At 43.3% G+C, this 16,573-nt stretch overlaps 1 protein-coding gene across 5 annotated transcripts in view; it reads right to left on the bottom strand.

Annotated features, from left to right (window-relative positions):
* Window positions 1-784: 784 nt before the first annotated feature.
* lpp (LIM domain containing preferred translocation partner in lipoma) overlaps window positions 785-16,573 on the bottom strand; it is a 194,411-nt gene continuing 178,622 nt past the window's right edge. For 4 of the 5 annotated variants that reach the window (XM_079506186.1, XM_079506187.1, XM_079506188.1 and 1 more), the window contains 3 exons: window positions 10,998-11,176; window positions 8,199-8,319; window positions 785-6,096 (listed from right to left, as the gene is read on the bottom strand). In XM_079506186.1, coding sequence (XP_079362312.1) covers window positions 5,968-6,096; window positions 8,199-8,319; window positions 10,998-11,176 — 429 coding nt within the window. In that variant the 3' untranslated portion in view covers window positions 785-5,967. The remainder of the gene's footprint in view (window positions 6,097-8,198; window positions 8,320-10,997; window positions 11,177-16,573) is intronic. The other variant, XR_013790431.1, reaches the window with a different exon arrangement.

Raw genomic sequence — 16,573 nt, 5'->3', positions numbered from 1 at the left:
ATGGCGCTTGCTAGGAAAACAAGGGGCGACAGAGCACTGTACCTAGTAAACCATTGTACAAGTACCAGATGTGCTTCAGTGTTGGCAGTGGAGGTTCTTTCTATTAACCAGGTGACTGCAGGTCTCCTAAGGACGTGGGGAGCTGCAGGGATTCCATTAACCAGGTGACTGCAGGTCTCCTAAGGACGTGGGGAGCTGCAGGGATTCCATTAACCAGGTGACTGCAGGTCTCCTAAGGACGTGGGGAGCTGCAGGGATTCCATTAACCAGGTGACTGCAGGTCTCCTAAGGACGTGGGGAGCTGCAGGGATTCCATTAACCAGGTGACTGCAGGTCTCCTAAGGACGTGGGGAGCTGCAGGGATTCCATTAACCAGGTGACTGCAGGTCTCCTAAGGACGTGGGGAGCGGCAGGGATTCCCCGCGTGTGAGATGGGATGTAATGCTGAGTGAGCGTGGGCCGACCACTGGTGAGACTGAGGAGCTTTTATAGGACTGTTGAAAGCAACCAGGAAGTGCTGCATGAAGACTGGCGATGAGGATGGCTTTGATCTGCACAGGGAGGTCACCGGCTGGTTGCAGTGCATTACCTGGGCGGTCAGCCAAAGGCCAGTGTTAAGAGGCAACTGGGGAGTGGATGCAAGGCTTTCCCCTTTGGCTGGGGGTATAGTATATAATAAAGGATGATTTTCATATTCCCTTACCTATAACACCTGTACCAGGACAGAACACAGAGTGGCAGACAAGGGGATATTGCAAAGCTTTTTATTGATGGAAATGGGAGAACCAACAATTAACTCCATGCCCCCCTGGTTTACAGAGATCAGATGATCAGTGCCAAGCTGAGCTGAGCTGAGGTGTGGTGTATGTGATTTAAACAGTACAGGGCCAAATGTACCACCCTCTTTTGCCTTATTTATTCCTAGTGGTGTGCCTGTGTTGCACACAGCGCATTGCGCTATGAGCTTGTAGATATGCTATTTTCGGTGTGTGACTGCTACGCACAAACTAAGAATAAATCAGGCTTTAAGCTACGACAACCACAGAGGCAGATCATTTTGGGGGGCATTAACCTACACAAGGCAACAGAGGTATCCTCTTTGTCTACTTTGGCAAAGGTAAACAAGGCAAAATCCATTGTGAGGCACATCGATATAATGTCCAAACACGCAGCAATGAGACAGTGATTCAATGCCGGTTGTCCGGAGGCACTTTGCAAACGTAGGCAACATAAAGACAACACAGATACAACAAATGAATGAATAATGCATTAACAAAGTATTCTTTCTAGAAGCCTTGAGCTTTTGATCGGAATGGAGGAAAAAAGAAAGAAAGAAAAGCATTCAAATGAAGAATGTATTTGAACTAATTCTGTCCATTGATCACATGGGCAATACTTTATGAATACTGTAAGTAGGAGATTCACTTTCTGCATCAATCGACTCTCAGCCGCCTACAGCGCCAACAATGGACCCAATGGAACCAAACGGAATCACACTTTAGACAAAGGTGTGCTGATGAGGTATTCAGAGGATAATTTAGCAGACGTTCATTTGACATTTTCAAGGCCTTATAAAACATCCTAAATAACTAATTACAGTTTGATTGATCTGATTATACTGTTTATATTTGACAAAACGTTGCTCAACAATGAATTATCTTTTAATTATATTATGCCCAAGCAGCCCGACCGACTCAACTGAACTAAAAACGTTGGAAAGTCAATTTGTGTCCTAATAGTGACATAATCTGTCTCCCTATTGTGTTGTTACATTTTGTAGTGACATTTTATTGTTACTGGTTTCTTTCTTGTAGTTAGGGTTTTACTTTACAGTTGTGTTCCTTTTATTTGGAAGTCATTTCCTAGTGTTTTTCGTTGTCCTTTGTAGCGGCAAAGATCTAAAGCAGTCTCTTTCTCCACCCCATACAGTATGAATGGGACCAGGGGCTGTATGGACCTGGTCCCATACAGTATGAATGGGACCAGGGGGCGGGCTGTATGGACCTGGTCCCATACAGTATGAATGGGACCAGGGGCTGTATGGACCTGGTCCCATACAGTATGAATGGGACCAGGGGGCGGGGCTGTATGGACCTGGTCCCATACAGTATGAATGGGACCAGGGGGCGGGGCTGTATGGACCTGGCTCTGTTCCCAACTTCCCATGCCACCACTCTCTGGACAACAAACATCAAGCCAAAGCTCATCATCTGTACAATACTATGTCTACTTATACATACAAATATAAATATAGTATACATAAATATCAATAATATATATCTCTATATATCCCACTAGGTGTTCAAAAAAGATATGTTAAAAAGTAGTCATGCTATATCATCTGATACCAGTCTGAAGCTGCTGAAGACCACTGGGCAAGACGTACGCTGTAGAGTGCATTGCTGGAATTTGGTGGAAGTAGCGGGATTTTGGCGGAAGTACCGATCAAGGAAATTACATGTTTACATTCTCTGTGTATGAAACAAGTGTTGTGATTGGTCTGAAAATATTGTATCCGGGGGAAATACATCTGACGGATGTTCCGGCCTGACCTTCCGGCTATGCACTCTCTGCCTTAGGTTGTGACCAGGCTTTTCTCTTCGCAGATGAGTAAGGCTGGGACAGAGGCTAGCTGAAGCCGATATTGTGACTTCCTACGTCTTGACCCATCTGACAAAAACTGGAACTTCAGAGTTTGTAAACTCCTGGTAGCTGTGCTTAATAGCGAAATGTGTTCACCCAAAAGAAAAAAAGAAAAACTTGGAATTATTTTGAATTGTCAAATCTGTCGAAAATAAAAGTAAAATACAGCACTGTAAACTTACTAAATAAATAAATTCATGTTAGCCTCAAATGCTTGTGGCACTGGCACAGTTGTAGTTCAGTAGGACAGTAGGACGAGCCATTTCCCCAGCAACAGTTGAACTCGACAACATAACAATGGAATTCAAAGCCTACTGTATATGATAAAGTGCTGTTTGCCGTGTAAGGCATGTTGCTGTGGAACCTTGCCAGAGATACAAGTGCTCTCACTGTCTCAAAGTGCAGTTGGTGAGTAGCCACTTTCAAATGCTCATGCTACAGTAAGTGATCACTCGATCAAATTTCAAGGGGAACAATTTAGTTTGTTTTTGTAAGCCAAGTGACTTTGTTTTTGGCACTATGACTTCTTCTATGATTAATCACTACACCGTCTGTAAATACGGTAATGGAGAACTGAAAATAAGCTACTTACTGTATGGAGGACGCTGGGGGAGACATATTTATTAAAAGCCATCAACGCATCATAAGGATTCCACAAGATTAAAAATCTTGAGATATCTCTAATACGCATCTCTTGATTGTTTTTCTAAACGTTGTGGACTCTTTAAGGTGTCTTCATTAATGAAGTCCACCTCAGCAAGTTGATACCCCATTATCTTATGAGTTGACGCTGTCGTTTTTATTTATATATTAGTATTATTTCTGTGTGTGTGTGCATGGCTAAACCATACCTCCACACACAATGCTTGCTCAGGCCTTGGACAAAGTGAGGGCTTTTGACTTAGCCAGTAAAGAAAACAATGGAAGCCTGTGTTGTTATGGCTGCTCCACCCACATGCGGGACGGCCGGGGGAGTGAAATAAGGGACGGGTCTGCCTCTACACAATGTACAGTATGCTACTGAAGGCCTCTACACACTGTACAGTATGCTTCTGAAGGTGTCAGTGACATGGAAATCACACAACGTTTATCTGGACAGTTGGTAGCACACCTGTTCACCGCCACATAGTTTTACAAGGCGAGTGACTTGAGGAGCAGACAAGGCTCCTTTGGAATGCTAATTTTGGTAACAATAAAGCCTTTTCTGGATTAATTCAACAGTTTATTGTTTATTCGGATCCGCATTATCTGTTGCTATGGCACAGTTTTCCTGCTTCAAAAGGGACAAAGAGTGCCCTCCTGGCTCCTAATACAAGTCTAAATGTCAAATCACTATTAAGTTCATACCTCATAAATGGCTTATTAGCACACCTCATATTAAAGTGTTACCCTGTTCAGAACATTACCTTGGCTGAGGTGATAAATGACTGCTGTAATTGGACTGGTATGCAGATTAGCTACTCTACTTGCCATCACACTCAGTGGAGTTTAAATGGCACTGGAAAGCAATGCCACAACATGTAGCACAGAAAGTATTAGAGTGAAGAATAGTGCAGAGATGCATCAGTTCTCCCTTACTTTGGTAACACTATGATTTGAAAACATATAGACAAAGGTTTCAACTGGGTGTTGTGTTCCTAACAAAGATATCGTAACAACAGAGACTTGCATAGTACTGTAGATAGCGCAAACTGCACAGACTGTTCAACGAGACAATACAGTATGCAATTCAAAATAAAACAATAGATCTAATGTAGTCTTTGTCTCCGCTTGCCAATCCAACGAAGCACAAGAAACCAGCAACATATAACATAAGGTACATTTGTCAGGTGACGATTGTACAAGACCAATATATGGCTAAAGAAGTACTCTTATGTACTGTATCATTTAAGCTCATAAGTCAATCAATAATTAATAAGTCTCATTAATGAGCCTTATTGACCTCCGCTGTTCTATAATATTATAACACTATAAACAAACAAACAAAAAATGTACCAATGTCATTCTGGAGGGAAACAGCACGGTCCCTTCTTTTCCACATCAACTCTATAAATGGACATGAAAAACATACATAAGGTGTACTGTCAATATACTGTATATATAGATTCAAACATAAAAGATGAGTATCAATGGGTAAAACTGATCCTGACATACAGTGACAAACAAATTCACATACAAAGTCCAGTACCAACAGCATGATACTTCTTTTGACTAAATGTTCGTTAAGGACACATAGGTTCAAATCTGTACAGTTTAAATATTTCCTAATTCATAAAAATTCTCCATATCTTTATCTATAAAGTGTCAATGCAATTAATATAAAAAGAAATTGCATAGCCATCTCATACCTATGTCCTCAGCAAGAGATGGGAAACTCTTTTAGGATTAATAAACAATCAATAAACTAATCTATGTAATGGTACGTGGAAAAACAATGTGGAATATGTAAAGTGGTACAAGACCAAATTGCTAATCTATCCAGCTGGGTTCACTTAAATGAAAAAAACAAAAAAACATCAGTTGTATTCACCTGTTCCAAGTCACAAATAAAAGCATTTTCGTACACTCAGAAAATGCTATCGTATCCCTGTGTTTGGAATGTTATCATTGTACACAACAAAAATGTGCCTGGCAGAGAAGGTTATACTGGAATGAACTGTATGGTGTGTAATGTAATTGTATATGAACGGGAACTGCATTCAACAGCCAACAACAGAATCGCATTAAAATGTGTTGAGCTTGTAGAACTGCCATTCTAGATGCACTTGACTATACGACATGCAACCAAGTGTAAATCAGGAATTAGAATGAGCCAATTCATGATAGAATGAGTTTCAGTGTGTTCCCGCTCGTTTATATTCCATATTTGCCATGAATTGTCTAGATTTTCTAAACGTGTTTGGAATGTATAGTGTGGATGCAGAAAAATAACATTAACTGCATTTTTCACAAACGATATACTGTATGCTAATCATTTTTATAAATACGGCTAAAGCTACAGTTCTGAATGCATCCGCGTTGACGGGCCAAATGCACTTCATCTCAGAACGGTTGGGTGAAAATGCCACGTATGATTTCACAAGTACGCAGTAAATATACATAAAACACACCGGCTCCTTTTGCCGTGATTGTACCGAACTCGCCCTCAATACTATACGTGGGCACATCGCCTGGTTCTAGTTATTGCAGCTAAATACTGTATATAGAAGTCTGTGAAAGGAGGAGAGCATGGTGTGTGTGTGTGTGTGGTTATCAGAGAGAGAGAGAGTACTGAGTGTGTGTGGGGTGACACAGTGGAGTTGACCGGGCGTTAGGGTGGTTGGTTCAGAGGTCAGTGGTGACCTTGGCACTGAGGGCCTGGATGCGGCTGGTATTGCAGTTCTTGCAGAGGACATGACGGTCCAGAGGATAGCAGCCCTGGTTATCACCCTCCGACAGCAGGGAGCCACAGTCCTGTTGGACACGCGTACACACACACACACACACACACACACACACACACACACACACACACACACACACACACACACACACACACACACACACACACACACACACACACACACACACACACACACACACACACACACACACACACACACACACACACACACACACACACACACACACACACACACACACACACACACACACACACACACACACACACACACAAACACACACACACACACACACACACACACACACACACACACACACACACACACACATTTGAATGACTATACTTGTGAGGACATCAACATTTTAGAATACCGTTTGATGTTTGCCATTTTCAACCGTAACCCTAAAGTCGAAAATAGCAGCGTGCATTGTGAGCTATATATCTGCTACTTCTGCTACTCCTTGGTTCATGGATCATGTACACGGTTACTGTACACTTGTACACCACAGTCAAATGAGTTCACTCCCAAGACACAATATACACACACACACTGTACAGTATATAATGTATATGTCACTGGGCTTGTGTCTATTTACGTGTGTGTGTTTGTTTATACAGTATAAAATATGTTTATACATGTATTTTCACACACACATGCACATGCAAACACATCCACAGTTCCACACATGTGCACAGAGAAATGTTTCTTTCTTATTTTTTTTCTCTCTCTTTTTTAATCAGATTGATACTAGCACGTCAGATCATGTAATAATTATAATAATGGGTAACTTAAATTATTGTATTTGCCTGGGGTGGGAAGGCCATTTTGGGTCAAAATGTCGCAAATGAAAGGAGCTTATGTGTGGAAATTCATTCCCATCCTTTATTATATATTATACATTCAGTATGATGTTGAATTAGTAAGACTGTGGACAGGACACCTGAAAATGATGGTACAGTACAGTATATTATAGTTTCTACTACAGTAACAAACAAGTCATGATGGACAAACAATTGTCTCTGCACAATGTATGTCTATGCAATCCCTGGATATAACCTGTCCCAGATATGGGACAGGTTATAAAAATACGTTAATACGTATAAAATAGAATAATAAATAAATAAACAGTCCATCTGTTGATGTTAATGTGTTTTCTTCACTTCAGGTGTTCTAATCTAAATATCGTCTGCTCTTAGCTGACCTTTAAAGCTGCTGAAACTGTACTGTAACTGTACTGTACACTACAGTATGAGCACAATGGCACATTTCTTTTGTCAACATGATTGGTTAGTTGTGTTACTTTTAACCTCACACCTAACATCTTCAGAATCAGAATACGTTGTATTGTCACATCATAGGTTTACAGGTGTAAAGGAGGGGGAGGGGGTCTGACAGAGGGAGAGCAAAGAGAAGGAAAACAAATAAAACCAGGAAGAAAAAAACAGTAGCAGTTTTGTACACGTGGTTGGACATAAGGTGCAAAAAGATAGCACCAGCCAGCAGGTGTAAATGAGGAACAGCACTGGACCGGTATAGACTGGATTGGTATTCATTTGCTTGTCTTGAATTGTTAATTTGTTGTTAGTGGGCAAGTGCAATTGCTTTTATTTTGCACCACAGTGTTATGTTATTATTGTAGGGTTTTATGTAAGTTGTGTTATTTGTAATTTATTCTGCCATGATCAGGACCTGAATAACACATTAACATTCTGTACTTGGAATGAAAATAAAACTCTGTGAATCCTTGACTTATAGTGTCCATATAAAGGTAAAAAAATAAAATAGTAAATACGTTTCAAATAAAACGTTTTTTTTTTATCATACTGCTGCGACAGACCGTAATTGGTTGCTACATATGCAAGCCTGTGAACTTGAGGGGAGATGGAAGCTATTTTGAGAAGGTAAAGAGGGATGAATTAATAAACACACCTTGAGTTCATGTATCCCTTTCACACCATGCCATATGCTCTAGTCTAGTAGAACATAGAAGAGATGTGCGAAGGACATTGCATTCCACAACCTGCGTGCAGCATGTACATCACACCAATACATCCCACACTTCACACACAAACGCACAGCGTACATACCTCACAGCGGTAACACTGCACAGCGTACATACCTCACAGCGGTAACACTGCACAGCGTACATACCTCACAGCGGTAACACTGCACGTGGAAGTCACGGTCGAGTGCCACGATGCGAACCGTCTCCTCTTGGCCCGGTGCCGGCATGATGGGCTCGGAACACACGCAGCAACGCGGGGCAAACTTCCTGCAACCGCCCCCACAAAGAATACATCAATTCAGCTTCAGAAAAAAACTGTGGCAACTGTGGCACACAAACAAGTATTCTCTTTCAATCCAAATGAGTTCTTAAAATGCCTTCTGGGACTCCAGTTGAATGTGAACAAGTCACTTGTCGAGGCTTGCTTTCTAATTGTTTAGAAACACACTTTAATATCTTTAAGACTTTTAAGTGTCTGGCAACCTGTTATGCATGTGTTAATTTTTCACATTTTTACTATTGCAACTCTTTGTACAATACAGTACTTACTAGGGATGTCCCGATCACGTTTTTATGCTCCCGATCCGATTCCGATCATTTGATTTTGAGCATCTGCCGATACCGATTTTTCCCGATCCAATATTAAAAATGTATAGATGTAATACTAATGTATAGATGTAATAAATGTATGCCATATCACCATAGTACAATATCCCAAATTACAGACAGTTTCCAGTCAAATATCATAATATGGATATAATATTGATACTAGGGATGTCCCGATCACATTTTTAAAATGACGTGATCGGCCCTGATTTCCGATCACCCGATCCGATCGGGACAACCCTAGTACTTACGTCATAGCCAGCACAGAGTTATTAGCCCTGTTTTAGCCTCTTTCCAATGTCTTCCAGGGCAATTGCAGATAGATTTTTAAGATTTTACCGATTACATTCAAAGCTCTTCTTGGATTGGCCCCAAGCTGCATTAGCAAGCTTTTAATTAAACCTTCGCAACGCTGAATGCACCTCGACATTCTGAGGGAAGGCCCTTTATGTCACCCTACACTACAGACAACCACGGTATCTCTTCCAGGGCCCCATGACTCTTAATGCACTTTATTGGTCAGTCATTGTGATTTGCAATTATAAACTGTTACTGCTCCCATTAGATTTTATTTTATTTGATTCCCTGCCAAAATCCTTGATTTTGAGTGCTTGGTCTCTTGTTCAGTATCTTGTAAACACTCTTTTAAAGGTAGTGTACAATAACAATTATTATAATGTGATTCTTACAGTAGATTAGATATTCAACTTTGCCCTGGTTCTAAAAGCTTCACCTGACGCAGAATATTTGAGGAAGCGGCTTAACGGTCATGCGAGTGGAATGCACGGCGGCCTCGCCGCAATACATCATCATATCAGTGGCATTTTGCCGTTTGCTTTCATGCCTTTAGGTCGAGTCATTTGGGAAACACCTGAGCAGGAACAGGTTTCTCTAACAATGGGGTCAAAGGGGATATGAGAACGGCGCTGAGGTTTCAGGTCAGGTCAGGTGACTGGAGACGATGTCAACACTTCTAACAGGCTTGGCAAGTGGCTGAGATTCAGGAAGCGAGGGGGGCCTGTGGCGTCGGGATGCCACAGCCAGAGCAGTGAGAACGACATGGCCAAACACAGCTGTTCCTCGACACAAAGGGCCGCATTGTTGAGGTCATACTTGTCATGTGGAAATTAAACAGCGGCCCGCGGCAGCAATGCTCCGCAATGCTGTGGGCTTACTAACAGCAAGCTGTTTACTTCCATTTCCCTTTTGGGTAAGGTAACACTTCTGGTAAGGCACTTGTTTGCCCAATCCATACACTGTAACTCAGACACAATAAGGGTTTACTGTCAAACGCACACAGCACACGCTGTCACTTCACAGCAGAGCCGGATTTCACAAGACCACTGGGCCTGAGAGGACGTGGATCCAATACTTCACAAGACCACTGGGCCTGAGAGGACGTGGATCCAATACTTCCTGGAGAATAACTGTGACCATGTTCAGTACTACATAAAAGCCATGTTTCTCTAATAGAGGGTATGCACGTGACATCATCATCATAAACGGAAGTAATGCAGAAGAAGTAATGCAGAACGCCTACTGAGTGGGACAAAACTACTTTCTCACCTTGACAGCCCATACCTTCAAACAGAAAAGTCCTATCTGATTGCATTAAATTACATTAAACTCACTTTGCCACTCAATTTTCCACTCACTTTATGCATGCGCATACCCTCCATTATCTAGTTATCTAACTAGTTCAAATGATACTGATAGAACTCAATACCAAAGGGTCATACTAATGAATGACTCTGAAAAAATGGGACCCAGTGCTTCCCTGCTTGGCACTCAGCATCAAGGGCTGGGTTGGGGTAATCCCTGCGACATACTGGTGTAAGCGTCATGTCCCGGGGGTGTACTTGTACATCAAGCTGCCTCATGCTACAGAAACAGGAGATAGATTCCTGCCATATGGGCCTCATGGCTTGGCTGTTGTGAACTACAGTGTACAGTATGGATTTTTGTTATGCTAGGCATAATTATAAACCTTGTTTTTTTGTTACGGTTTTGCTAGCGTAGATTAGCTTGACAAGACAACCCAATGCGAGCTGACGAGAAAACACATCAGACACAACACTGTGTGATGTTAACCATATGAACCATAGTCTGCTTTTCTGGGCATGCACCATAACAGGGTAAGATGAATACACTAAATTAACTTTCCTAATAAGTTTATGTTCAAGGACTTCTTCTTATGGAATGGAAGGTATGCAGCTATGCAAGGTTCTATAAAAGGTCGATATCACATTCAGTGTTGTATATCTGAAGGATAAAGGCTAACATTTTAAAAAATAGATAGTTTTTGTCGCGCCAAACATCAAGTGTAGAATGGTCCTTACTTGTGGAAGTCCTCGATGCAGTGGATGTGGTTGGCAGCATCCACAGTGAAGGGGATGCCATCCAGGCTGCGCTGGCACACCACGCACGTGAAGCAGTGAGGGTGGTAGGCTTTACCTGTGGCCCGCAGTATGCGCTCCATGATAGGCTTACTGCATATGGTACAGGACTCCAAAGTGTTCTGTACACACACACACACACACACACACACACACACACACACACACACACACACACACACACACACACACACACACACACACACACACACACACACACACACACACACACACACACACACACACACACACACACACACACACACAAACAACTTTATTAATTGTGTATTATTGTACTAATTACAGTATGTCAGTGAGGACTGTCAATTGATTTCAATTGACATTCAATCCTCGAACACTTAACCCTAACCTTCTCCACTACCTCCTTAACCCTCACTATTATACAGTTCTTATACAGTTCCTTTTCTAAACCTGGCCCTAAACCTAAGCCCTTGTCTTCCACCGTCAAACGTGCACAACACTATGACATAGGAACAGATGATTAAAGGTCTTTCTAATGAGGCGTTCCCATTAGGGCCTTTAAGCACTTAAACCCCATACTGTATACTATGTCAACTACAGTTGGGTGCCACCGATATTGTCCCTTATCATTTGACCCATTTAGGCCTGACCTAAAAAATTTAAAAAATCCTTCTAAATCCTCCAGTTTTCTGAAATAAATATTTTCACGATTTTTCAAAAATAGCAGACCTACAAGCTCGTAGCGCGCCACTCGGTGGCGCGCTATGAGCTTGTAGATCTGCTATTTTTCAATAGCTAAATTATAACGTAATGTTTAAAACACCAAAAGGGGTTTTGCGCAGATCACGCAAACCTCAGCAAAAAGAAAAGGACAATATCGATGGCCTCCAACTGTACTGTAGGTTCCCCCATGGGTCTATACTTGGTCCCCTCCTCTTTCCCTCTGCACCAAATCTCCAAATAGCTGATCTACAAGCTCACAACATGTCGCGCTGCCACGTGTAGTGAGCTTGTAGACTGGTTATTTTCGCAGAATGCTCTCCTATTTCATCATGCTCAGAATAGGGACACAGGGTTCATGGCAAAATGCCTAACAATAATCATCCTCAGAACACTAAACTGTGTGTGTGTGTGTGTGTGTGTGGGGCTTAAGTGTTTAAAACGAGGTAGACGAGTATATGGTGAATATCGCCACTGAACAGCTCGCAGCCTGAGCCAATCGGCATCCAAGGACCGAAACCACCCGTTTTCCTGAAGAGGCACGTGTGGGGCCCATGCAGCAGATAAATCGACACTAAACAGCTCTGGCAGGGCTGTCCTCGGATGGCCCCGAAGCCCCAGGAATCTGATTAGCAGCTCCCTCAAACACAAACCCGGTCGTTTTTCAACTGCCCCTCCTCCCCCAGCCTTCCCAATACGTGCAAGTGCGGGCAGTAAATACTTCCACTTTGTGATGACTGCAGGTTTTCTGCAGCCAGGCGACCGGGCAGCCAGCCCACTGGGGGTGGTGGTGGTGGTGGTTGTGTGTGGTGGGTGTGCAATACTGTGCATCTGTGTGTGTGCGTGCATGTGTGTGCACGCGTGTGCGCGTGTTGTGGGGGCAGGGGTGGGGGTCGTGGCTGCCGTCTGCCTCTGACTTATCTGTGGCATCCCTCTTCTTAATATCTACTGGGAGACACCATTTGTTATTCCAATATTTCATAAATAACGATTGCCTCTCTAAACAGCAATGCAATTACAGGGGGATGGATATATCATGTGAGGGCTGATCAATGAGGGGCTGTGGCACGCGGACGTGTGTGTGTGTGTGGGGTGGGAGGCAGGGCAGGGCTGAGGGGCCTCTCTGGAGCACAGGCTGTTCTGCCCAGGCATTTCCTGGATGTCTGCATCCCTCTGATCTCTCTCTCTCTCTCTCTCTCTCTGTACGCCTGGCCAGGATGAGAACAGCACGGTTCAGCTGCTCTCGTTGTAGCGGCCTCAATGTTTCTAAACAGAGCTTGGGGTGTGTAGCAACACGGCGCCGTGCCCCCCCCCCCCCCCCCCCCCCCCACGTGCTGCTCAGAGAGTTGAGCATGCTTCCTGCGGTCTGTGCGGTCTTGGAGGTGGGCAGTGCACACGGTGTCTGCTAAAGTCATGTTGTTTTATTGTTATTGCGGTTAGAGTGTCAACCAAAAAATGTAAATGGAGTGGACCTCCTCATCACCATAGCAACGAACTTGCCCACTTCTTCTGTAGTTGTCTTTTGCTCTGTTCTTGTAGTCCACTACTAGCTCATCATGGCCTTGAGCCCCGAATTGGGCAATGCACGTTTCATGTGGACTGTGGAGAGTTGGGCGATATGACGCAATCTATGGCTGCGCGACAGTGTGCACCTCCAAGATGTTGTAACTCCTCGGATGGCGTGCACCGTGCACAGCCCGTGCTGCCATGATTGGCTGCTGCGAGAAGGCATGCGAGGGGAGCAGCTGATGACTTGAGGGGTGAGCCACAGTCAAAATAAATAAAAAAGCAGGGCTTTAAATAAAAGAATGGGGCTGTTTCTTCAAAGCACTCCAGCAGTGGCATTATTTCATGAAAAGCATGAGACGAGCTCCATTTTTGGATTCACCCCACCCCCTTCCGACAGTGTAATAGAAATAAACATTAATCCCAGGGCAACGTTTGTGTATAAACAATGTCCGTATCGCAACCCTCCTCCATCCTGGAAAAGGAATAAAGCTTTTAATGAGCTTGCTGCATTGAACCCTCGAGGTTCGCCTCACTTCTCTACCCCTTCTGAGAGAGAGACACAGAGAGAGAGAGAGAGACAGGGGGTGGAGGGGGAAGTGAAGGAATGTGTTTGCAACCTGAGTATACTAACGAGAGGCTAGTGCCAAAAACTAACAGCTGCCCTTGACTCAACTCTTACTCATCGCTCTGCATTTCCACTTGCTTATTCTCATCTGCTATTCATGTGTTGATACTATACCTGGTTTGGTTTAACTAGCGCATGTGATTTCACAGTACACATTTCCTCCTGGCCACTGTAATAGGTATATTACTCGAAAAAACTAAGTGTGGACTTAGACTGTTATTCGTCTGTGGCATTCAGTAATTTCAGGCGCAAAAATACTGTGGGCACAATTATTTGCTGAAGTCTGACCCCCTTTCAAGGTCTGCGAATTAATTGAAGTCAGCACTCATAACTTTTGTCTTTTTTGTGTCAGGAAACACTGGACATTCATTAGCCACACTTTCGCTTTAACAAGGGACTGACATCAATCAAAGTCAAAGTCAAATACTAACTTTGTATTGTGAATGTGGTTTGTTTGAAACTTATGCAAAGTTGTATAAAACTGGGATATCTCAACGTGGGGTATGGGAATGCCCAGGGGACCTTGTAGGGGTTCCAGCCCAGGAGCTCTCCAGCTTTGAGAGATACTGTACTGTAGGAACCAATTGTCCCTCTGAAAGTGAACAAATTGAACCGAATGGACCTGGTTCCATTTGTACACACAGTTAAATGAACAGGTTTTTACAGTGTACACTAGGGTCACAGAGGTCGTACCAAAATACCAAATGGCCTAAAGCAGTATCAAAGCGAGGGTCCTGTGACTGTCCTGAGCTTGGTTTAGAACACAGGGCATCCAGTAACCTGCTGCCCTCTGTACAGTATGTGAGAGCTCCAGTTGCAACCTACCACTAGAGGGCTGTATCTGTCTGTAGATGTCCGGGCTGTACGACCCCCCCTTCCTCTAAATGTGATGTATTCGAGCACATGTATTCCTCTTTTTTCTTCGGCCTCATACATTTCTCTAAGTGTTTGCCCAGAAGGCTAAACAAATGTCTAGGCAGATGAGGTGAAAGTGAATTTAGGTCAGCTTGACTCTCGCTGAACCCAGGGGTTGAGTGGCATAAGTTAAAAGTCAATTGCGGACAGCTTTTTTCAATTTCCTACAGAAGGAGCTTGTAGTAGGCTCTGCGCACGCCAACACCGCCATGCAACACTGATGCCCTCGCCAGGCCAGCCAGGCCGGCTTCGTGATTTAGCTGCAGAACAGCCAAACAGCGTTTGACACGGCTGTCTGTCGACATAAAGGCTGCGACGGCAAACAAAGCAGAGCAAGTTAAGAGGTCCCCCGTGCACAGATCCTCACACGCGAGACACAGGCTTGATATAGTGCCTCGTCTCTGAGTTATGTTATTGGTGCTTTGCCGCACGGTGGTGTCGCGCACTGAAAATATCGGATATACAAGCTCACAGCGCGTTGCAGTTGTTGAACGCTGTGCTATTTTCTGTGAACTTGTAGATCTGCTATTTTCATCTGACAATAGCATAAATTAGGCAAGAGAGAGAAATGAGTCCAGAGAGAGAGAAAGAGCGTCTCTATGACCACTGGTGATAGTAAAACAATGCCTGAAGACAGATGTCTTTTTAGATGTCTGCAGATGAACTTGTCAACAACAAGTGTGAAATCTGCACTTGCATATCACACACTTTAACCCATTTTGGTCGGGAACCCCTTTTGGTGTTTTAAACATTATGTTATAATTTAGCTATTGAAAAATAGCAGATCTACAAGCTCTATGAACTTGTAGGTCTGCTATTTTTGAAAAATCGTTAAAATGTGCCTCAAATCTTTCCGAAAATTGTCATGATTTAGAAAACATTTTTTTTTTATTTCGACGCCAGGCCTGAATGGGTTAAACTGCTCACTATCTGTCCCACTGTCTTTCATTTATTATTTTCTTCATGGTCACACACTTTTACACCTAACCGTTCTCCTTTTACACGGCAGAGTATAAGGCTGACAGGAGGGGAGGCATCGAGTCCACACAACGATTTACAGTATGCCCTGGCATGCCGAGCACAGAGTGGGCCAAGTTTGGAGTTGATTTGATACGGTCTGTGTCCAAACTTTCACAGAATGTTCTGGTCGTGGCCCAGTGAATTAAATCACGTTCGCGTTTACGCAACCTCAACTCCAGGGATATCGAACAAACACTTACTAGAAAGATCTGCGCACCACCACGTTCGTTGACTTATTAATGTACTGTGTGTCCATTGAGTAAAGGACATTGGTTTAAACCATGGCCTTGAACCATGAGTCAGAGTTGACCTGTGTACTTCTTGAGGCGGTTTTTGAAGCTCCGCAAACAGTTTCTCTTTCACTCAGCGTTTGAAACGATTCAATCTAGCACTAGCAGCACCCGCTGATAAAACTCCTGGGATCAAGGCTTTCGATTATTATGTGTAAACATGCAGAGATGTTCCATTACTCTGTTCATGTGTTTTGTGACAGTGAGAGAGAGAGAGGGAGAGGAGAAGGGATGACCTACAGCAAAGATGTCAGATTCCATTTGATATTTATATGGTATGTGCTCTTACCAGGTGATCCAGGTATCTTTCCCTGAAAGTACATTAGTCAGAAACCACTGACGCAGCACATAGTGCATGTACTACGATGGAAGTTCAAAAGTCACAAACAACTTTGACTATAAATTGTAATGTTTTACTGCGAAACTTCCTACCACATTTTTCAGGCAATTTACGGCTA

This window comes from Electrona antarctica, assembly GCF_951216825.1.
Source record: "Electrona antarctica genome assembly, chromosome: 7".
NCBI lineage: Eukaryota > Metazoa > Chordata > Actinopteri > Myctophiformes > Myctophidae > Electrona > Electrona antarctica.
Note: the sequence above shows the minus strand (reverse complement) of the source record. Positions and strands in the feature narration are given on the sequence as shown.